Here is a 23,860-nt window from a genome sequence, read left to right as displayed (position 1 = left end):
GGGTAAATCCAGAAATCCCTCGTGGGGAGCCGAGCACCCGGAGCTGTGCTGGGAGCGCAGGATGAGCCCCAGTGCGGTCCCAGCCGGGAGGAGGATGAGAATGCCAAGGAAGGGGGATCAGGAGAGAAATGCTGGGAGCTCCCTTAGCACGGCTGGGCTCCTGACTAAACAGGGCTTTGTTCTCCGAGCAGGATTTGACTCCCTGAGTTTACTTCCCAAGCCTGGCCTTGAGCCCTGAAGAGGACTCAGCTCCCTGAGCTCGACTTCTCTTCCCGAGCCCGGCTTTGTTCCCTTAGCAGGGCTTTGCTCTCTGGACGAGGCTTTGCTCCCTGAGCGGGATTTGGCTCCTTAAACCGGGCTCTGCTCCCTGAGGCGGCCTCAGATTCCCGCGCAGGAATTTGGCGGGAGCCGCCAGGAGCCCGGCAGGGGGCGCCGCGGAGCAGAGGGGCGGGGCCCGGGGCGGGCCCGATGGGGCGGGGCATGGGCGGGCCCGGTGTCGAGGGGCGGGGCCTGCCCGGTGCCGCGCACACCCCGCAGCACCCGCGGTAGCCGCGCAGCGCCCGCAGCCCCGGGGCCACCGCGCCCCGACCCTGCGGCCCTGGCAAGATGTGGCGGCGCTGGGAAGCAGGATGGGACGAGAAGAGGGAGCTTCAGGAGCCCACCTCCCGCCTGCGGGTCTTCGTGACCCGCGTGCGGGAGCTGGAGGAAGAGAACCGCTTTCTGGCGCGGGAGCTGGCGGAGCTGCGGGAGCAGGAGCTGATCGGGCTCCGGGTGCCCGAGCAGGAGCTGGCTTGGCTGCGGATGCAGCTGGAGGAGCTGAGCCGGGCGAAGCTGGAAGCGGAGCTGGAGCGGGACGGGCTGCGACGGGAGCTGGAGGAGCTGCGGGCGCTGGGCGCGGAGGTGCTGGGGATGCGGCGGCGCCTGGAGCCCGAGCTGGCCGGGCAGCGGGCGCTGCTGGAGCGGCTGCGGGGCGAGTGCGTGGCCCTGGAGGAGCTGCTGCTGGAGCTGCAGGCCGAGCACGGGCACATGGCAGAGCGGCAGCAGCGGGAGGCGGTGGAGATGCGGGAGCTGCGGCTGAACCTGGCCGCCTTGCCGCCCCCCTTGGCCGGGCTGAGCCTGGAGGAGCTGGAGGAGACCTACGAGATGCTGCTCAGCCAGAGCTGCCGGGAGACCCTGCTGCGCTACCAGGAGCAGATCCAGGTGCTGCAGGAGCAGGAGGCGCAGCGTAGCCGGGAGAACCTGGAGCTGCTGCGGGAGGAGAGCCGGCAGTGCCGGCAGCACCTGGAGGATCTGCACCGCCAGGGCCAGGAGCTGTGCGCGCTGCGGGAGCGGCTGGAGCAGGAGATGCTGGCCCTGCAGGACCGCCACGGCGCCGAGCTGGAGGAGTACCAGGTGGGTGGCACATGGCTCTCGGTCCCGGGTCTCTCTCGCTTCCTTCCCGCCCCTCGGTGCCTGTTTTGGGGCTCCCAAACACTCCTCCAGCCACTCGCGTTTTCCCTTCTGTTCCGATCCATGGCGCGATGTGAGCCCGAGTTTCCCATCCCTCCTCCTCGCTCTTCTCCGGGGGGTGCTAAAACCCCTCTGACTCGGCGTGGTCCAGGGCTTGCCCTCCCCTCTTTGCCTCCTGGCAGTGGGTTTTCTCCAGGCTGGAAGAAGAGGTGGCCCAGCAGGAGCCTTTTGCTGCTGAGCCCATCTCCATGTGGGGCGAGGAGTCCCTTGGAGCCCCCCGGGGGGTTTGGGGAGAGCTGGGTGTGAATCAAAAGGAGACAGTGACCCTGAGGACATCATCCTGGTGACAGGTGCTCCCTTCCCAACCTGCCCTCGGCAAGTGCCCAAGAGCATGGAGCCGGCACACGGGCTTGCCAGGGATCCTGCAGGGTTGGCAGGAGCGCTTGGGACGGGGAGCAGTCCCTGGGAGGCAATGAACCTCAGGACACGGCCCTGAGGCTTGAGGGTGGCCTGTCCCAGTCAGAGAAATAACCTGAAATTTCTTCCTGTATTACACCTATTCCAGTATGCCTTGAGCCTCGGGAAAAGCTTGCGGTCTCCAGCGTAGTTAAGAAAACTTTTGAGTTGTGTAAAGGCGAGATGTTGGAGGTGGGTGTTGGTGCTGAGGGTGACAGCATCTGCAGCTGAGGATTTGTTTGCTGTCAGGATGATGTTTGGTGCAATGTGCAATTCCCCTGTGCGTGGGAAGTAATCAACTCCTGCCGGAACAGCGGAGTATCCGCTCATCCAGCTTGGAGTGGAGAGCACATATTAGATCATGCAGCCCATCGATCCATTTCCTGAGGGCAACATTTCTTTTGTTCATTGTTAGACCCTTTATTAACACCCTGCTGCAGCTCGGTGTGTGCCTGAACCCCTTGTGCTTTGTCCAGCTTTGTGTCCAGCAGCCCTGCTAGATGATGGAGATTTTGGCAACTGGGAAGGGACTGGGACCTGTTGCTGTGTGCGTGTCTGGTTTTTGTACTCTGCTAGATTGTTTGGAAGTTGCATAGTTTGCAAATGCTGTGAACTGAGACAGATTAGGTATGTAAGAAGATTTCGGAAAAGCTCTTAACTTTTAATTTATTTTCTTTTTCCATTTTTGACAGGACAATTCATCCTCACAATCACATATGTAAACATTCCCAAAGCTGTAGAAGATGACATATGTAAATCCCTCATTAATTAAATCTACCTAACAGTCAAAACCAGTAAAGAAGAAAGAAACCTCTTCATTTTTTACATTTTATATTTACAGTTTCTTAGATTTACAGAACACGGCCTTCTTGCTATGTATATTTTTATTAGGGGTTTATAATGAAAATCATCATTGCTCAAACTGAAAACCTCTAAATATGGAGTAAAGAGAGCATTTTGTATAGCTCGCTGTCCGTGCCACAAGTTTTTCTTCTAAAGCCAGTGAGAATGGCTTTTATTCAACTTTTTCAGCTCAGCAAGGTGTTTTTAAACCAGTTATCTCTGTATCTGGTTGTATTTTTAAAGAACTTTCTTTGAAAGAGCAACTGGAGAAACCCAGTTGTAGATGACAGCAATCTATTGCAGAAGTCAAACAATCAAAATCAATGGATGCCCTTGAATGGTTCTGATGCAGTGCTCTAAAATGGATTGTTATTTTGACACCAACATTGCAGACTTCTCTGTTACTCTTATGAACATTTGGTATCTTTAAAAATAGTTTCAAATCCTAGTAATGCAAAAAGAAGAAAAAAAAAAAAGTGTGTTGAAAATATCTGACAATTTTTGCCAGAAATTGAATATTATCTAGATGTATATTCAAATATGTCATAAGGTTTATTAATTCTGAATGGTCTTATGTTTGGGTTTTAATGAGAATGGGCTTTTTGCAGCTGTCAGTCTCCTGTACATGAGAAATAAAATCTTTTGCTCACATCCAGGAAGAAAAATTATAGAATGCGTAGGAGCAGCTGTTTCAGGTTTCGTTCTTGGGATCAAAGTGGTTTTTTTTCTCACTCATCTTTTACTGGTTGAAGTATGTTCAGCATGGGTTTTAAACTACTCTTTAAAGAGCATCAATTCCATGCTTATTTATTGTAGAGTGTCATGTAGAAATGATATGTATGTACAGATTAAAGTCAAGTTATTATTGTTCATTGCAGCTGCAATGGCAATTAGATTTATTCATATTTTCCATATATCATCCAGTTGCCTTAAATGTTCATCTTTGCCTCCTGAACTGCCCTTATCCTCACTGAAGCTTTCAGCAGTGTTAAATAGAAATAAGTATTTGGAGTTATAATGTAGCTGAACGAGGCAGGCAGTAAATCACACACTGGAAAATTTTCACATCCCAAGTGCTAAAGGGATGAACTCAGTAGGTGTCTTACTTCCATCATTTTAGCTGTGTGCTATGAGAATACTGATGCAAAAACTGGTGGTTTGAAAACCCTGAATTATTTGGATGTAAAACCCTCCATGGCCCATCCTGCTGCTCTGAAACGAGGCAGGTATTTCCCACTGATAAGAATGGGTTTAGGATCAGTTCCTGTGTCAGTGTTGTGAGCTCGAGAGGAGAAAACATCTTGTCAAATGCACATTTATTGTCAATATGTCATGTGCCTTTTTCTGTGTACCAGTTTTGAGCCAGCCAAGTGCAGTGTGAGTTCCTCCCCTGCTGAGCCACTGAATGAGCTATGGGATCAGTAAATAGTACCAGATGGCAAGGGCTGGGGCCTGGAATCCTCTATTCCCTCAGTAGGTACAGCTTGGACAACCCAAGTAAATTCTTTCTCCCCTTCTGCCCTTCTAAAATTTCCAAGTGCTGCCTGGAAAGGAAACATCTGAAGGGTGAGGAAACAGTTTCTATTCTGTTCCTTAGTCCTAGCAGGACATCACTGGGCTTTGGGGGCTGTGATTGATGTGGCTGGGAAACAGACTCTTCCAAGAGAGTCCTGTGTGAAGAAAACACAAGATCTGCCAAGTAGAGGTTACCTTTTGCAAAATGGGTTTGTTGGCTTGCAATCTCCTGAACTTTGATGGATTGGTTTCTGTGCTTTTTGGCGTGCTTGGAGACAGGACTTGAGACCAGTTGTCTTCTGCTTTATGTTTGAGCATCAGTGATGGAGGGCTGGGTGACTGGATGTCTGCCATCCAGTCTATAGAGTGTCTGCTCCCACTGGAATTAATTCCTTTTCAACTACTGCACAGCTGGCTGAGTTATGTGGCCCCTTATGGTAATCATTAACTCTAGCTCTTGGATCTCCAGTGCTCTCCAAACCCAGTGGGGAGAATCCAGGTGGACTTCAAGCCCAGACTGGAGAACTTGGGGGTGAGGGGTTGAAGCTCCGGTGTTTCTAGATGGGTTTGAACAGCCCCCATCTTTCAGAGCTCCCCACACTCTGTAGTCCAGTGTAGAAATTTCCTGAATGGATTTTTCTGGGACTGCAGCATTTTAAAGCTCTTTTAAAAGAATGCATGCCCCTGTATAGGTTATTCTGTGTTTAACTGTGGAGGCAAGAAACATCTCAATCATTTCACTTTTGTATCAGAGCTCTCAGGGATTCTTCTGCTCTGTTTGCTGACTCCTGGTTCTGTTGCACCCTGGCCATTCTTGCTGGGTAGCCTTTTCCTTTTAAAAGCAGGGCCTCATCCTTTTCTTCCCTTCTCACCTCAGGATTTTCCATTGTGTCTGTGCTGTTCTTGAACAGGATTGTTACCTCAGAGCTGCTAAAGATCTGCATGGCCATGGGATGGTGCCTCCACTGGCATCTGCAGGAGGCTGTTGGGGGGTTTGTGGTGCTCTTTCAGATATGATTTGTCTCCTGCTATAAACAGGGAATTTTAAGTACACTGAAGACTGTAGGCAAGAGTTGTCACATCAAGGGAAACATCAGTGCAATCATTTAGCAAGAGCTGCAAAGGCAAATGAAGAAAGAGATTAATGTGTTATACAGAGAACTGAACCCACATGTATAGGCAATTATAGGCAGCTTCCTTCACAGAGCTTTCTTTTTAAGTTTTACTTTAAAAACCCCAAAACTATTAACGTCTGACGTGCCAGCACTTGATATTCTTAGTTCTTACTTCTGCCTAGCACTTCATGCTGGCACTAACAGCATAGTCCCCTGCTGTATCTTCATTTTTATGCCATTGTTCATACTGTGATACTGGAGTACTTATTGCCTATAAGTGATATATTGTGATTTTTTTAAAAACTAAACCATCAGTGCCTTGATATTCCAGTTTGATTGCAAAGCAGTTGTCAGGATGAAATCTAAAATATACTGTTGTGAATTCCTATTTAGTGTTGTACATGTGTTTGAGGTTTTGCTCTGTAAATGACATTTCAGAGTTTCTTCGTAGTGCAGAGTGAAGTGAACAAAACAGAATTGGGCCTTTGTTGATCTTTAGTTTCTGTCTTCCCAGCCCCCAGAACAAAGTGCAGTCTATAGCATATTAGTTAACAAGGTTAGATTTGGTACAAATATATATAGAAATGACAATTCACCCTTCACGTGAGAGGGTGATTAAAGCACTTTCTACTCTTTCATTTTCTTCCTCCTGCCATTTAGTGTAAATATGTACAACCTTATATATTTAGTTGTGTTGTATAAGGTCATATATAAATATTGAGATGAAAATGAGCAATCTTTTATCCTTCTTCTGAGCAGCAGTTAGGACAGAGCTGGGTGGACCTCAAAGCAGGTATCCAGATACTGTAGAAAACTTGAAGGAAGCACTGGAGTTTCATCTTTTACCTTGTGAGCACTGTGGTAACTTCAGATGCTCAAATTCCAAAACTGGTTTAAACCCACACATCCAAAATACTGATAAGGTTCTCATGGCAAAGCAATTGCTAAAATTTCTGCTCTCAAGTGTGATTTAAGCATGTCTTAAAATGACCAAATGAGTCACATATAAGTCTTATAAAGAAGTGTATTTTCCTTGCTATGTGTGTTTAATAATTTTTGTACAGGGCATCTGACTGGGTTTTGCTGAAATCTTTAACCAGCTCAGTAAGGCATAAAATGAATTTAGCATAAAACTTGTTTTAGGAGCAATGTATTTCAGTTTGTATATGGGGAGGTCATAGAGCTGATTTCTTCTGGTTTTTGAAGTGATAGAATATTGATGTATTTTTGCATCAGTTGTTTGTTTTTTTTTAATTAAAAATTTTATGTTTTAAGGCATTCAAGTGTACAGACTTCTGTGTTCTTTCAAAACTAAAAATAATTTGTTTCTGTTCAGAGAATAATTGACGCCCTGGAAGAAGAAAAGCAGTTCCTGACCATGTCAATCACGGATTACCTGAGGGACTACCAAGAACTCCTGCAGGTGAAAGCAGGCCTCATCCTTGAAATTGAAACCTACAGGTGAGATTTGTGGTCACACTCTATTGTCTAGACAGAGGATAATTTAAATCCCTTTTTATAGATACAGGAGCCCCATTCATCTTCTTTCCAGCATTTAAAATATAAACAACGACTTTGGGAGACTCAAGGCTCTAAAGCCAATATAATCCATAGGAATCCTATTAACTTGGTACAAATATAGTGGTATGTAAGAAACCTTCTTAGTCTTGGTCAAATGGATATCAGATGGATGGCAATTTTTGGGGCAATATTTGGTTACGAGCTGAGGAGACAATATCCCTAAATTGCAATCAATAAAACTCGAGGTTATGTTGTTGCCATCAACTTACATGGCACATTTCATTGTTTAAATATGTGACCACCTGCAGCACTGATGGAAGCAATGAGTTCCCCATCCTTGCTGCAGTTGTAGGATAGTAGGTAGATAGCAGAAAAGTCTGTTTGATTAAGCCCTGGCTTTCTCCATCCTTGATTTGTTATAAAAAACATGTTTAAATCAAGTGTGAGATCAGAGCTAACCACATCTCTGCTAATGAATCTTTAGGACTGTACCTCTCTCTAGCCACTTAATTAGTTGTGGGGTTGAAAAGCCTGAGTAATTCTCTTGTCTGGATAATCATGATATACATGGCACAAAACTGATTTGGAATGAAAAATATCCTAAATAATCCTAAATGAATTGAAGGAAGATCCTCCCTTCTTGTAAAGAATGTGGTTTTTTCTACAAATAGCACAATATTTTTAACAAATTTCATTGAGATACTGATCTTCAAATACAGAGAGATGGACTATTCTTATTGAGCAGAGGGATAATTTGCAAAAATTTAATGTCAGGCTACTTCTGTATTTTTTTTAAGGAGACTGCCTCTGTCACTACCTTGTCTGCATTGGGTGCATTATTAGTACTCAACCTGTGTAAATAGACTGGGTATTTCCAGTTAAATATAATATATGCTTCTGTGTCCTGAAGCATTAATGCTGTGTCCTGAATGTGAACCAGTAAGCCTGGATAAAGATAGCACCCAGCTATTATGAGTGAGGTGTGTGGACTGTCAATCCACTGATGCATATGAGATTTAATTTCCATTGCATAACTGAAAATATGAGAAGCTTGAAATAACTTCTGAGTAGCTTGATAAAGAGTAGTGAGCAGAGAATGTCTGTCTTCATGAAAGAGCACCAACAGTCTGTCCAGGGTGCCTTGAGAATGTCTGCAAGGAGGCACAGACCAAGGCTGGTTTCTGGATGAGATAAAATCACAGTGTGGGACAAGTAATCTGCAGTCGCTTGATAAGTGACAGTGCCTTGATGTTTGTTGGTGGAGTGGGATCCCTGTGATCCTTGGAAAGCCAATAGTGTCTGGAGAATTACTGTGGAAATGGTAGCCAGTTGTGATCCTTATCTGTGTGTGTTAATTCTGTTAACTTTGCTAAAAAACTTGATTCTTCTGAATTTAATCCCTGCTCTGTTGTTGATTCTCACTGTCGTCGTTAAACTTTCTCCCTTGATTTATTCATCTGCATAACAGGATTAGCACTGTCACAATAACAGAATTATCAGAGTTGTTTTGATGATTAGTATTCATCCAGAACTAGGAATGATAATGCCCATATATTCAGTTGTTTGAAAACCTTTTAAGCCCATGAAATTCTGGAACTTCTCCAGAGTTGTATCACTGATTATCTGAGCATTATTGGTTTGTCTAAGGATTCCCTGCCCTGGTTAATGAAAGGAGAACAATTCAGCATCACTTGCAGCGTGTTTGTTGTCCAGTTAAGAAGCTCTTTAATCCGTAGGGTTTCTTCATCTGATGGATCTGAATGCAACTTGTCTCACTGATGGCCTTGGCAAAGCAGATGTCAGTGGAAAAATAAGCATCTGCCCACTAAAGATGATCTGCAGATGAAAACAAGAGAATGGGCCTTGCTACAGAGAAAAAAAACACGTGAATGCCAGCAAACAAAATTTTTTTAAAATATCAAAAGCTGAACAATTATTGTTTTGTGTTTTTACATTTATGCAGTTTTACTTATTCCTCTTTTCTTCCTTTATTCAAGAAAATAGTTCCTTCCTTCTTGTGTGTTTCTATCAACCCTGCTGTGAGAGGGGAGCCAGTCAGTAAGATTAAGTAGGAGAAATCTGGACTGCTCACTCATGTACTTTTTCAAATCCTGTTCCTCTCCCAGGTCTTTCTACCTGCAAAAAAAGGGCATGTGAATGCAGCTTCGGTTGGTTTTCACAGAGCTTGCTGGCATATACCCTTGCTTATGCATACTGGAAACAAAAGGCCCCTATTCACACTCAGTCCAACATCCTGAACTTTCCATGGAGAGGTTCCCACAAAGGCCCTGACATTTCCTTTCCTTCTGGCCTTATAGGTTAAGGGTGTGGTAGCTGGTCTTGGAGCCTTTTTTGTGCCTCCCACCCTGTGTTTTTTCTCTGTTTTACAACTCCTACAGTTCTGTTACAAGTCAGGTCTTTCCATTAGTCACCACTGCCCCTGGAGTGGGAAGAAGGATCACTGTTGCAAGGAACACCCTTCCTTACGGTCCAAGTGTATTTCCTCTCTGACTCTGCTCACCCTTCCTGCTCTGGGAGCCGAGATTCACTCAGGAAGTGGAATATGTGTCTTACGTGGCTTTGTGAAGTTACACCGCATGGGAATCTTCATTCCTACACCCTCTTCTCACTGTTGAAGTAAATATTTAGCAAGTGTCTCACAGTTTTGTTCTGTGTTCTTGGAACCTTGCAAAACCACAGCTACTTAGAGCTATGCTTAAGTTTTATTTCCAGAAAGAAGTGGTGAAGTGAGTGGTTTATTCACCCTGTAAAACTCTTGATTTTAAAAGGAGATAGAAAACCTGCCTAGAATCTGAATTACTCTCAGGGCTTTCTCCTTAGCTAGCAGAAACTTCTCTTCACACAGCAGAGGCTGCCCAGAGCCTGTACCAGTAGGTTCAGGAGGTTTTCTGGCATCTCTAAAGTATTTTGTTGTTGAAGGGTAAAATGTTTCACTTTGAAATTCAAGTGCTGTGCAGTTTTTCTGTTCAGGTACCACTCTGCATTCTGAAGCAACAAAAGCTACACAACTTTTTTCTTATTTCCATATCATTGTTAGGATCTCTGAATACACTTGTCAGGTGGACTTTCCAGTTGTGTTCTTCCATCAACACTTCTGACCCTTTCCATGCTTTCCTCTCACAAAATCATCACCAGCATTGAAGTCCTCTGAGCTACTCACCACAGCTTTTCCAGTCAGTCTCATTACTTCCCCTTCATAACTTGTACCATCTAATAGGTTCTACTCCTGTGTGGGTTTTATTTTGAGAATATGCTGAGTTTTCAACACCTGAGGAATTTAACCTGCTGTTCTTTACACTCCTCATCCTTCCATCCTGTGATGGAAAAGGGTTATGGAATGACCTTGACCCCTTCCCTTCCTGGAGATATGGGGTTTTTGTAACTCCTTAGCAAATATCCAGGATAGAGAGGATGATTTTTTATGGCCTGCTGGCCAACTGCCCCATCTGAGATTTTGGGTTTCTGTAGTTGAAACAAAATCATTACTGTCTTGAATGACCATAATAAAATTTGCACTAGTTCCTTTTGTTCTCTCTCCCCACCCCAACCACTTTATCTCCTCCTTCTTTCATGGACCGGTTGTTTCTGCTGTCATCCAGCACAGGCTGATGAGCATGTCCCTGCTAGCTTTAGATAAATAACATTAATAAGGAGATGAGCTAATGGTGCAGTTGGATTATTTTCTGGTAACACTTAAATTTAAGTGTTAACAAAATGGGAGTACATGTCATTTGGGACCTGATTTCCAGGAAGTAGCTGACATGGTTATTTTTTTAGAAGAGTGCTGCTTGGGGCAATGTTTTTTTTAAATTATTATTACTATGAGTACTTAAAAGTTCATACAGTTGAAATTAGTGCCTCAGGCAGTTTAAGTTTAAAAGCAGACCTTACCACCAAGAGCTTATTAGTAGGAAAGGATACAGAGGAATAGAGAAGCAAAATGACTTGATAAACTCAAGCTATGGTCAGGCTTAGAAACACAACCTGAGTTTGCTGGCTCAGTACAGTACACTGCCCTTTCTCATGCCAATTTAGTAAGTTTATCCAGTTTAACATTTTCTTGGTTTTCTGATAAGCGTGAGGTCATACGCATTATGAAATGTCCAGTAAAATACTGATTTTCTGTCCAGTTTTACAGAGGTTTCAGGAAGCTTTGCCTTTCACTTTCAGTAGTAACACTTCAGATCCAGCTTTTCTGTGGGCTGCTGCCCTTTGCCATATACAGTTACCTCCTGGAACTTATTTTTAGTGACTTCATACGTTGCTGCAGCAACTGAACAACTGTTGTTTTAACAGCAGCCAGAAATCCTTAGCCAAACTCCCCACATTCCTGCTTTCCTTCGTCACGGTTAACGCTTTCACTGCCAGCTCCTGCATGTGTTTCTGCAGCATCACCACAAGCTTCTCTGGCGTGTCTGTCAGAGCAATTTGTTTGGCACTCACTGCCTTCATCAGATCAGATGTTTGGTCTTGGGAACATTATATGTGTTGAAGGGATCTAATTCCTATGAAGCTTCTCTCAACATGGAGAAAGATAGATTGCTTTTACTGTGGGTTTTTTCGACTCACAAAATAGAAGGAAAGATGCCCATCTGAGCTTGTTTTAGGTAGTTCTAACCTGGCTTTTCTTCTGGATCTAGACAAATCCATGATGGCAAAGAAAACCTTGCTAATATAATAATGAATGCCTGTAGTATATTGCCTATAGTATATTATATATAATAATAATGTTTTGCTAATGTGAAAGGGATCAGTCAGGGGAAGTGTGAAATACACATGTGATGCTTAAAACACCTGCTTTGTTAGTTTTGACATAAATGTCCAGCAGAGGTGTTTATACCCCAATCCTAAACAGCTTTCATCTCCTGCCCCAGGGAGTCAGAAGCCTTGGCTATCACAGTTCTCCAGCCTTACTCTTGCCAGCTTTGCTGTTGCAGCTGTGTCTTATCAGTGCAGAACATCTGGCATTCCCAAACTTAGAAATGCTGTAACTGGCTGGTAGAAGCACATGAACCCACCCAAGTTACTGTGCTGCTTGTAACATTCCCTTGCTCAGGCAGAGAACCTGACCTAGCATTTCCAGGCTGCTGCACCAGCATTTCCTGGAAGTATGGGAGCTGCTGCAGAGTCACTGCCAAAAAGGAGGGGGGCTGAGGAACAAGGACAGACAAAGATGTCATTAAAGGAAACCAAGCAGTTTCTGTCACAGAGAATTTTCCTACTCCTTTTTTGTGAAATGTGTTATGCTGATTTCCAGTGGAATAGGAGCTAAGAATAGTTAATTTAACACTATAAATTGTTTCCTCAACCACTGTGTTTGACAATAGAATTTACTTTCCTTTATTTTGCATTTGAAAATGATAGAAGTTGTAAATCCTGCTGTAACAGTTCCCTTGTATCACACTGCAACACCACCTTTACTATTCTGTTACAAGCAGGAAGGTTGCTGCAAATATTTTTTTCATTTTTGCATTTTCTTTATAAAACATCTTGCCCAGGGAAGCTGTGGCTGCCCCATCCCTGGAAGTGTTCCAGTCCAGGTTGGATGGGGCTTGAAGCAATCTGGTCTAGTGGAATGTGGCAACTGCAGGATAATTATTTCAATTTCTAAGACTTATAAATGTAAAATATTATGCTTATTGTTTCCAGTATTTTAATGAAATGCCCTTTGTGTTTTGCAGAGCTTTGTTAGAAGGGGAGAGCAAGCAGTGGATTATATGGAGAGAAGAGCATGCAGGGAAATTGCCTCAAGGTAAAATATGAATATTAAAAAATTAATTCTGAATGAAATTAAATATAACTGGAAATTATTATGTTATAGTGTTCCTGAAGTATATTTTTATGGGTGTATTGCAAAGTGAATATTAAATTAGTTTTGAGTGTTAATATTTTAAATCAACATATTGCTCTTCTATATGAAATACCTTATAAAATCATGGCTTGAGTGGAGAACATAGGGAGTGATGTTCTGTAGCTCTAAAGAGCCTTTGGAAGCCCATAGGTCTTAAGAGAGTTTTGAAATATAGAGCAAGAGATGTTTAACAGAACACGTAGTTAAAACCATGGCGTTCATCATCCTGGGGCATTGTGAGTGTTAAAAAGTTCACATGGGTTTAAAGAGATATTTTAGCAGAGTAACAAAAGAGAAATCAAAGACTTACTAAACATAAAGATACCATTTCTATCTTAGGAGCTGCAAATCTCTGGAGGCTGTGAGAGTATACGAGGGAAGTATCACTGTTTACTTGCCCTGTTCTTATACTCTTCCCTATGTATCTACTCTTGGTCCCTGCAATCAGGATTTTAGATAAGATGGACCTTCATTGTGACCATTTTAATTAATAATATAATTAATCTGGATAATACTCATGAGTTTAACCATGTGGGGTCATTATTGTAGTTCCAGAAGACATTTGAAGGAAATTCAGCAGGCTCAGGCCTAGGCTGCAATGCTCATGCAGATCTGTCTGTGCTGTTAAATTTTGAGCACTGTGCCTGGATCTGGACAGCTCAGTTTGGATCTGAACTAGCCAATACTTCTACAGACAGCACTCAGACATATTCACAGAATAAGAAAGGAATTACAGAAATAATACAGGAGACACTACCAAAAGTCAGGGGAGATGTGGTAGCTTTTCAGGAGTGAGAGATGTGAGTGGTGCTATTCTGGTTGGTCTGTCAGATATTCCTGGCACATTGTATTAATTTCTACAGATAGAGCCTGAAAGGTTCTTTATTTCTCACCCTTGTTGTGCTTTATTGTGTGGCTATGAAGGGTTGTATTTGTGTTTGCAGTTTCTAGTATGTGGTGGCAGGTGTGCCATTGAATGTCAGTAGGAACTAAGAAACTTCAGGCCACTTAGGCTAACGAAGCAAAAAACCCAGCCTATGATACTAGCATACATTATTTAATAAGAAGTTGTAAATTAACATCAGTATAAATACAGAAAGTGTAGTTCCTCAATTAATGCCACAATGCCCAGTAGTGCACAAAAGGTAAAATCAGAAAGATCTTGCAACTCAAGGAAAAGCTTTGCTTTCAGCTTTAATGAAATTTATGTATAGACTTAATTAACAAGCAAAACCTAGAGGAATGCCTTTACAAAGCTCCACTGAAAATGAAAACATTATTTCTTTCAAAAAACATACTGCATGTTTTCTTAGTTCATGCCCTCTATTTGATAGTATTTTAGATACAAACCATTATTTTAATGCTTGGTCACCTGTGCTCTCTTTGCAGATATTATTAACACTTCATATGACTACACTGATATTTACTCTACTTATCAAGAAAGAAATAGAAATAAAGCTTTGCCCACTGCCAGGATCACTGACACAAGGCATAGAATGCCAGTGACGAATATGAGCAGTTCTGCACGTTACTCAGCTCACTCCACACAGGCTGGATCACACACAACAACGGGGGGAAGAACTTTTGGAAGGGACCTACTTGGTTCAATATATCGCCCTTCAACAACTGTCACAAAGGATGAAAGGATTGTAACAGACCACAAAGAACTAAGAACATTTACTCCAGACTACAGTAGCTGGAGAAGCACTGAAATACAGCAAAAGAGAATTCCAGAAAGAAAGAAAACAGAAGTTACAACTTCATCCACAGTATCTTTTTCAAAAGAATCGGCACATGCTGAAAGATCAGACAAGGACCACAAGCCTGATGCTGAAAATACAAGAACTAAACCAGGCTTCACTAGATTTCCAGCTTATGAGCTGATTACTAATGCAAAACCATCTAAATATGAAGAAACTATAATTGAAACTCGGACCATACTAAAAGACAAAAGAGGAGACAGCAAACCAACTGATGAGAAGACATCTCTGCTGAAAGAAAAAGATAAGCTGGAGAAACAAACAAAGGATGAGAAAAAGAAAACAGATGAGAGATCTTTTATAGAAGAAAGTGTCGATTTTGGGAGGAAGACAGAGCAGAAAAAATATATCCGTGAAGAACTTAGCCAGAAGGTAACAGGGAGTGATATTTTTACTCCAAGAACTTTGAAAAGTGAATCAACCAAAAAAGATGCAACTGTGACCTCAGAATCAAGAAGCAAAGATGTCATTGAGGTCCCAATCAGTATTGAAAGGCATGCTCCTGACAAAGGACTGCAGAGACATAAAGAAATAAGGGTACACGGTGTTAAAACTTCCATAGGAAGAGAAACAGATGACCACGTAAGTCAGTCTGCTGAAACTCATCAAGTGAGGATTTCAGAAGCAGAGTCCAGTCTGGAAGGTCAAGAGCAAATTAGGGATGGAAGCCATAAAATGGGAACTCTGCCAACGGAAAACATAGCAGAGAATATTGTTGCTGACATTCTTAAAAGTTTCACACAGTCTTCTAGTTCACAAATGTCAACAGAGACCAAAGTGACCTATTTTGATAAGAAAGAACAAGAAGATGAAGGGAAAATAAAGACTGAGTTCACAGTGCAGTCTCAAGTTCAAGAAGACATAAATATTTCTGATGAAGGTGACTTAGGACGTCTATCAAACCAGGATGTTAGAAAAGTGATTCGAGAGGGCTTTGAGGGAACTCCTTCCAAAGAGGAGATAGAAGATATTGTCCATCATGGCCTGAAAGGAAGCGAGAGTGGAAAGAATGTGTCTGTGAATGTGGAGATTGTAGAGGAGCCACTGGATTACACCACCGATGAAAGGAGTGATTTTTCAACACCTTTCCAAGTAGAAGAAGTGGAGGATTCATTCCCTGAGAGGGAGAGGCGTTATGGTGAGGAGGAACAAAACATCACTGTCACCTATGAAGATGTCAAAAAGAAGAAACCACGCCATGAGAGCTTCACTCATGTGGAAGAAGTAACTGAGGAAGATGACTCACCTGTTGAACAGAAATATTTTGTATCTGTTCCTGATGATCATCCTATTATTAATGAAAAAGATGATGACTCAGTATATGGGCAAATTCATATTGAAGAAGAATCTACTATTAAATATTCTTGGCAAGATGAATTTTTGCAAGGCACACAAAGTAAGAGAGAGGAAGGTGTGAGCTCTCCAGAAGAAACCTATAAAGTGGTGGGGGAGGAAGCAAGCGCCCATATTTTAAAAGAGCATCCTGAAGGTGAAAGATCCCATGTTGAATCCATTGTTATTGAAAAAGAAATTAAAATTCCTCACGAGTTTCAGACTTCAATAAAAGGGCTTTTATCCAAGGAAACAAAGGACCCTAAACATCAATTGAAGGAAGCTTTGGAGCAGTTGGAAGGCAGTCTCCCAGAAAGTGTGAAAGAGGAGCTCTCTGCATTAACAAAAGACAACAAAGTTGATGCTAGTAACTTGGCATTTGATATCAAAAAAGTTGATCAGGAGGAGGGGGGCTCAGTGACAATTGTTGCTGAAGTCAATCTGTCCCAGACTCTTAATACTGATGAATTTAATGTAGATCAGCTTGGTGAAGGAATCTCAAGCGAGGAGAAGGCAACAATACACTCCCTGAAGAAAGAGAGCTCAGATAGGAGCAATATAGATATTTCTTCCCACAGTGACAAATACACTCCTTTTGCTGACCAAGAGATCTACAGCTCATCCACGACAAGGCGGACTGGTGGCACTGGCTATCACACCACTGAAAGGGTTGTTTATGACGGTTCGGTTTTGGAAACTGCAGATTATTCGGAGGCCTCTCACTCATCACAATCAGCTGATCACACCAAGTCCCAGAGCAGTGTCAGGGTTGGCCCAGCAGAAGTCCAGAGGTTTGAGCAGGTCCTGTATGAAGGGCCTGGTTCTGAAACGCTGGAGCTCAGTGCTACAGAAGATCTTGTTCAGAGAGAGGGACTGTCAGAATACAGCCAGTCTGTGAAGCACTTTAAACTGGGCCCCAAGGAAATCCAAACCACAGAACAAGTAATTTTTACAGGCCCTATTACTACAATTGTAGAAGAGATGGATTCTGGAAATCTTTCTCAGAAGGTTTCAACAGACTTCAGCAGGGCCACAAGACGTGTCACGGTAGGATCAAGGCAAGTGACTGAAGAAGTCTCTTCTGAGGGGTCGGGTTCAGACTCTCTGGCACTCAATAGCTCAGATGGCCTTTCCCAGGCTGAAGGGGCTGTGGATGTCAGCAGATCCATGAGGCACTTCAGGCTGGGCCCGAAAGAGGTTCATACTGAGCACGTTATCTTTGAAGGACCCATCTCCGGTAAAGTGGAGGTCAGCAGCACGAGGGACTTCTCACAGGCAGAAAGTTCAGTCAGACAAATCCAGCTGGGTCCCCAGGGCTTTATGACAGCTGAAGAAATCATTTACCAGGGGCCTGTCTCCCAGCACACAGAAATCACTGAACTGGAAGACCAGACCCTTTCAGGAGGCTCAAGAGCTTTCAGGCACGTTAAAATAAGTCCTGCGGGAGCTCATACTGAGGAAATAATCTTCTCAGGACCCGTAGCTGGGGTGGTGGAAGATCTTTCACAAATAGCAGAGTCATCTGAGAGCAGCAGCTCTGTGAAGCATATTAAAGTAGGCTCCAGGGAAACAGCTTACACTTTCCAAATGGATGTTTCCAATCTGGGTGGAATATCTGCAGTGAAGAGTGGAGAACAGCAAGTGGCAACGCTGGTGTCCAACAAGCAAGACCCTTCTGCTGGTCAGCCACAGGTCGTTGAAAGCGACCAGCTTGCAGGAAATGAAAGCGCAAGAAGTGGCTATGTTCTCTCCAGTTTTTCCCAAGATCAGGGTGAAAAGGTGGTGGAACAGTCATTTTTTGATCAGACTGTGCAATTGCAAAGAACGGTCGACCAAAGATCAGATACTTCTGAAGGGAAGAAAGTCGCTTTTGTCTACCTGGACCATGAGGAGGAAGATGATGAGGATAATGATAATGATGGACAGTGGTTCTGAAAGGACTCTGTGGTGAAGCCTACATAGCAATTTGTTTATATGTATTTTTTATTATCCTTTTTTTTTTAAAGAGAAAAAAGGGATGGGGAAATACTCAAACTATTTAGATTATTAATGGTGGACTGAGACGTATTGAATTTAAGCCTCTATTCAGCACATTTTATTTTATTGCAAATTTTATTTTTGGGAGAGATCATGCTATTAATATTTTTTCCTCAGAGTTCTGTGTCTAATATTTTCAGATTTTTCCACCCATAGAAACAGGTATTTGCTACTGGGGAATTCAAAGGATTCTATTTTTTTTGTTTGTTTTATAGCACATCAGCTATTAAATGTGTGCTTGAATAGGACTTTTCAAATTATTGTTTTCTTAATACTGTATTGTACTTGGTTACTACAATATTACTATGCAATTCTATTTAAATCTCAAGCTACTAACCACAAATTTAAAAGAATATGAGACTAACAAGTGGTAGTAGCTGATTTTCAGTTCCATTTCTGTGTACTTATATGCAATACCTAATTAATACATTATAAGAGACAGTTACTATTACAGCTATGAAATTAAATATGATCCTGTAGGATCAAGATAAGCATAGCAAGAATTGACAAAAGTGACATTATTTGTATAGCTTGAATGCAGTGCAAAAAAGAAAGAGGTAACACTGAGGTAAGAATTTCTCACAGTATTCCAGGTGAGAAATAGTGAATTTTATGGTTAGACAGTAGTATATTTAATATCTCTAAAAAGAAAACAAATTTAAAAACTAGACTGGATAGCGTTCCCACTGAGGTAAGGAGAATTCCTTACAGATTCAGTGGCTGTGTACATTAGAAACCTCAACTTATTTTGCAGTTTATGGGTTACCTGATACTAGGTGTTGCTAAAGGTAAGTGTGAAGTGTCAAACGTGATTACATAGTGCCTAATTTCCTAACACAGTGAAATTAGCTGATATGTGTCCTGTTAGAAGGAAACTTTTACAAATGACATTGATGACACTTATGATCATTGTGCGTCAGCTCATTCCCAGATAATCCTTTGTTTACAACAAGATGTCCTTTTCAATCACTCCCCCTGCAAACCCAACCTGAGATTTGAATTTATGTTTTTCTTCTTTTTTTTTTTCTCTAAATGTAACACGTGCCTCAGGCCAAAGTTGCCTTCTACTTAAATCGTTTGCAAATAAGCTAATTTTACTTGGATTGCACATTGGTTGAATGAAGGACATCATTTCACTTTATAATTCAGTGACTTTATAAGTTCAGCTTGGAAGCCAGCACAGCACCACTGGCTGGCCTGACCTGGGCAGTGCTGGCAGGAGCAAAAAATAGCAGCCAAAATATTGTCACTGGAGTAAGAATTACCATACTGGACACGTATGGAAGTAACAAACAGAGGTGAGAAGCTGCTATTTCTGCACACACACACTCACAAACACAAGCACACACTCGCTCACTGTGTCCCACCTCTGCAGAGCAGACACACACCTGGCTCGGGGTGGCTGAGCAGCGCCAGCCCAGCAGGTGCTGGCTCCCAGATTTTTTTCCTGGTTATGTAAGCCTAGTTTTGTGTGTGCTGATCCATATTAGAATCCAGTTAGACTATCTTAGTCTGGCATGACTAGTCACTTTTCAGATTCCTTACTATTAACAGAAGTAGATTTCTCAAAGCTGACTGCTGCTTTATACTATGAACATAAATGCAAAGCTGAGAAGCTCCGTGCTGACTGACATATCCTGCTCTTTCAGATATAGGACAGTTTAATCCATGTGTGCCTTAGTTACTAAGTTTGAAACTGTACAAAGCTATTAATGTTCCAAAGATTAACTCATGAGGTTTGTCTGCACTGCAAAATTTTCTGAATGTTTTCCTCATTTTGTCTGGAACCATTTGTTGAAATTGGAAGTTCCACTAACAGTTGGAAAATGAATAGGAAACTGAGTTGTGTAGAAGCATTAAAGGCATGTAATCTCAGTTTATTTATACTGTTCACTGTGTAATAGGTAATATTTTTTTCAAGATTATTCCTGTATGCTTAGAAGAGATCTCGTGCTTCCATTTATAAATAGGATGTTAATTGTTGATCTCATCCTATACTTTTGTTTCCTCAGCTGACTGTATGATTTTAAAGGTGGCAACGTCTGTGTTTAATAATCATGTATTACCCAGAATTTTCCAGCTGGATGCCAATAATCAGATTCTGTACTTCAAGTATCAAATAACTACATGAAGGAAGAAGTCAGGTCTGTAGTAAGCAACAGAGGTAAAAATGAGTGTAAGTTTTCTTGAAATTTTATTCAAGACTTACCATTCTCTGTAAAACAGACCCAAGAATATCTGCAGAAAATATATTTAGCAACCAACAAAAAGCTACTTAGGATGTCAAGCCCATTTATTGATACATTGTGGAATCTTTGACAGAGGTGCTCCTTAGGAACAGTGATGCCAAAACTGTTTCTCTTCACCTGCTGAGAGGATTATATTGTCAGGTGAGGGAATAAAATGAGGAGCAAGTGACTCATAAAGTGTAGGTGCCCTCAGCACTGAAGGATTTAAAAAAAAAAATAAAAATCAGTATTGTTTCCAGTAAGGCAACAACAGCTCTTCAGAAATTCCTTTACACGTCACTGTCAGATGCAGTAGGTTATGCCAAGATACATTTCTGGTTTGATAGTCTGGAACAAAAAAATCTGTTCAGTGTACTTTATTTAAGAGCAGGATTTTAATCAATTATTGGGAAGCTAGGTTATTGTAGAGAACTGGAAATGTGCATTTTTTTAGCGTGATGTTAAAAGTGTTTAATATTTCAGGCACAGTTCCTTTTCATGAAGAAAGGCTGTGAAAACAAAGTTGGCTCACATATAAAGGTTTAACTTTCAAAAAGGTTTTAATATGAGCAACCCATTTTCCACTTACTTCTTGTTAACCTGAGACATTTAGACATAATGATAACTTTTGGATAATCCTACTTTCGGACAACAAAGTGTATTTAGGTGGACAGTTATATCCAGCAGGCCGTGGCTACATGTGCAGAATTGGGGCTGTAGGTACAGGAATTAACTAGAGAAAGCAAACATAACCTACTCCCTGGTGTACAAACTCACCCAAGGTGATCACTTTCTGCATAAAAATCATATCCTGTGGCTGAGCAGATTGGTGACATACCCTCAGTCAGCATGCACTTCTGAAGCTTACTCATATTACGCTTTTAATTAAATAGAAATAAAAACTTTACCGCTGTGTTTGGATTAAACAAAACGCTTTTCAAATATAATTAGTATTTTGTGGCGGGTAAAAACTACTTATTTCTATGCTGATATAGATCAGAAGTGGGGCACTGTTTTTTCAAATGTGTAAACCACTGGTCTAGGAAGCAAATAGAGCATAGAACATAAAGGAAGATGTGTGAGATAGCGAGAGCTCTGTGCTGGCTGATGTTTGTGAACAGCAGGTGTTTCAAAAGACGGTAAGAATGTTGAACCTGGGTTTGTTGATGTCAGATGTGTGAAACTTTGCAGGCAGCTTGTGTTCTGGTCATTTGCAATGAAACTGCGTTTTTTTTGTGGTGGTATAAGCTTTGTGATTTTACACTTTTTCACTCTTGAGTATTAAACAATGAAAATCAATGCAGATGTTTCTCTTTCTTCCTGTCTGATGTTTTTAAGGCTGCACTGTCCAAGAGAAAGGACTTAATGTCTGTGAATACCTTGCTCTCAGGCTGGGCTAATTTTGGTTCATAGAATGAATTTAATCTTTCATTCCAGCAGAGATTCACCTCTTTCAGGCTGATAATAGAAATGATGGCAGAACGTGGCATATTCCTTATTCCAATCACACACAGCACGTGTGGACCAGCAGTGGTAGTGGAGTGCCACAGGTAGTGGGAGAGGCATAGTATAAAGCAACACAGAAGGTGGAATTCCCTGAATTCCCTAAATGTCAGCATCATAATTGTCCTTGGAGCCTGGAACTTGACCAAGGTATGTGTCAACTTCAACCTTTTTCTAGCAAAGAAAACTTTTATACCCTTTTAAATCTTTAATGGAAAAGAATGTATATATAGGTGTATATATACATATATATACTCTAAATGGTACCCCTCAGTGTACTGTAAAGTTAATTTTCCTCTTTAACCAAACACTTGAGTTGTAATGAAAACATCATCATACCTTTAACCCAGTTTTCTCTTACTTAAAGAAGTGGGTCAGAATCAGTTTTTTATGTGAAAGAGACTTTTTGAAGAGATCCTCCATTTTAATACACTGAGAAAAAGCACACAGTTCTCCGTATCTTGCAAAACAGGGAAGAAAGTATCTGGAAGTACTGTCTAAATGACAGCATAATCTGGTTAAGTGATCAACAAAATAGTTTCCACTGAAAATGGCCTCTGTCAGAAAAAGTATGTTTTCAGGCTCTATTAAGTGAAGCAGTATTGCTGTTAAAACTCTCAGTGATGAAGATCTGATTTCTCTGTAACTTGAAGTATTTGAGTAGTGAGGAATGGGACTCAAAATAGGTTGGTTTTCAATACATCAAAGTTTTAGTTTCCTGGTTTTGACACACTTGTCAGTTGTGATAACTTTTTAAAGATGCACTGAAAATATGGGGGTGTTTAATATTAAATTCTAAAAGGGAGAGTTTAAAATTAAGTGGAAATAAAAGATGTTTGTTCATACTCCAAATTTAAGTAGTTTAAAAGATAAAACTCTTTCTTCTGATATATCTCTGCAACCAACAAAATAACAAACAACCTGCCTAATGAACAAAGTTTTTCTTCAGCAAGGAAAAACTCTGGGTTTTGAAAGATGTTATCTCCAGCTATTGGGTTATCCCAAACCACTGGTATTGGTTTTGATTTCCATTTCCAAATAATAATGTGAGATTGGTGTGGCACTGCTGGAATCAAACCTGCTTGTTAAAGTTTTTCCAGGTGAGAAAGTTCAGAGATGCTGAACCCTAACACTAGGTAGAATTTGCTTCACATTTTATAAACCTGATGGGAAAAGCAATACGCAGTAACCAAAATGCTCCTGACATGCTGAAATGTCTTATTGGACCTCTGCCATGTCAGCCTTTTTGTGGCCCTGCAAAAGAGGCAGGGAGGTACAGGCTGTTGATTATTACCAGCTCAAGGTTGTTTCCCACTTCAGTTTAGTTTTGTAGAGTGCGTCTAAGAGGCCCAGCTACTTAATGCAAATTTTTAAAAAGACAACTTCTCTGTATAATTGGAAACTGCTGCTTTAGATTGGTTGAATTTTCTCTTAATTTTGGCTTTACCTTCACTTAATGCCATTGCTTTATCCTGTGAAAAGACAGAGATGCTCTGTGAGCACCTCTGCCACTATTTGCTCTTATCACTTAAGCAGAGGAATTAACCAAGAAAATCAGTGATGGCAATGGTGGCACATAATCAAATCTCTTCAGGCAGTGGCTGCTAAATCTGACATTTAGTGGAGGAAAAAGCCTGAGGAGTGAGTGAGCAATCTGAGCTGCTGCCCGGGGAACTTTCCAACAGTTTGACTCATCTGTCTTTTCCATCAGGCATTTGTGTGACTCCCTGTGCCTAAATATCTCTGAGAAGTGCAAAGGAATAGAGATTCTAACAGGATGCAAGAAGATGCTCAGCCAAGAAGGGATCTAATTAAAACCTCGCTCTGAATATGTCAGCGGTTTCTTGAGTTGCTGTCAGTCCTTTTTTTGTTGGGGGTGCCAAATGAGATTTGGCAGTGAAGGTAATAAAATGTACGATTCTATGATACAGATTTCTTAGACTCTCACTGGAGTAAACTGATAGATAAAATTCAAATATATATATTTCCCACTAGTAAATACAGAGGAAAAATAGTGTTACTCTGAGTAACACAGCCCTGTAATTGTACAGTAATGCCTTGACATCAGTCTTTGCTAAACATCTGTTTCTTTGAAGAGGGGAAGGGTTAAAGTTTGGAATCCTACAACCTAAGAACACCATAAAGATGCTTTTATACTAGGTAAGCTGCACCTTTGCAGAATTTATTCCGTAAGATCCCATCTCATTGCACGGTAAATAATTTGGTGGG

General features: G+C 41.7%; 1 protein-coding gene across 1 annotated transcript; it reads left to right on the top strand.

The window, feature by feature from the left end:
• Positions 1–547: 547 nt before the first annotated feature.
• On the top strand, positions 548–21,427 carry SYNM (synemin). Its single transcript, XM_005521609.3, has 4 exons — positions 548–1,392; positions 6,715–6,839; positions 12,602–12,672; positions 14,161–21,427. The coding sequence occupies exons 1-4, from the start codon at positions 607–609 to the stop codon at positions 17,796–17,798; spliced, it is 4,620 nt and encodes a 1,539-aa protein (XP_005521666.2). The 5' UTR covers positions 548–606; the 3' UTR covers positions 17,799–21,427.
• Positions 21,428–23,860: the final 2,433 nt, after the last annotated feature.

The sequence above is a fragment of the Pseudopodoces humilis genome, chromosome 16 (genome assembly GCF_049639895.1).
Source record: "Pseudopodoces humilis isolate 2021_Gansu_Grassland_sample_001 chromosome 16, ASM4963989v1, whole genome shotgun sequence".
In the NCBI taxonomy this organism is placed as follows: domain Eukaryota; kingdom Metazoa; phylum Chordata; class Aves; order Passeriformes; family Paridae; genus Pseudopodoces; species Pseudopodoces humilis.
This window is presented reverse-complemented; position numbering and strand designations above follow the sequence as displayed.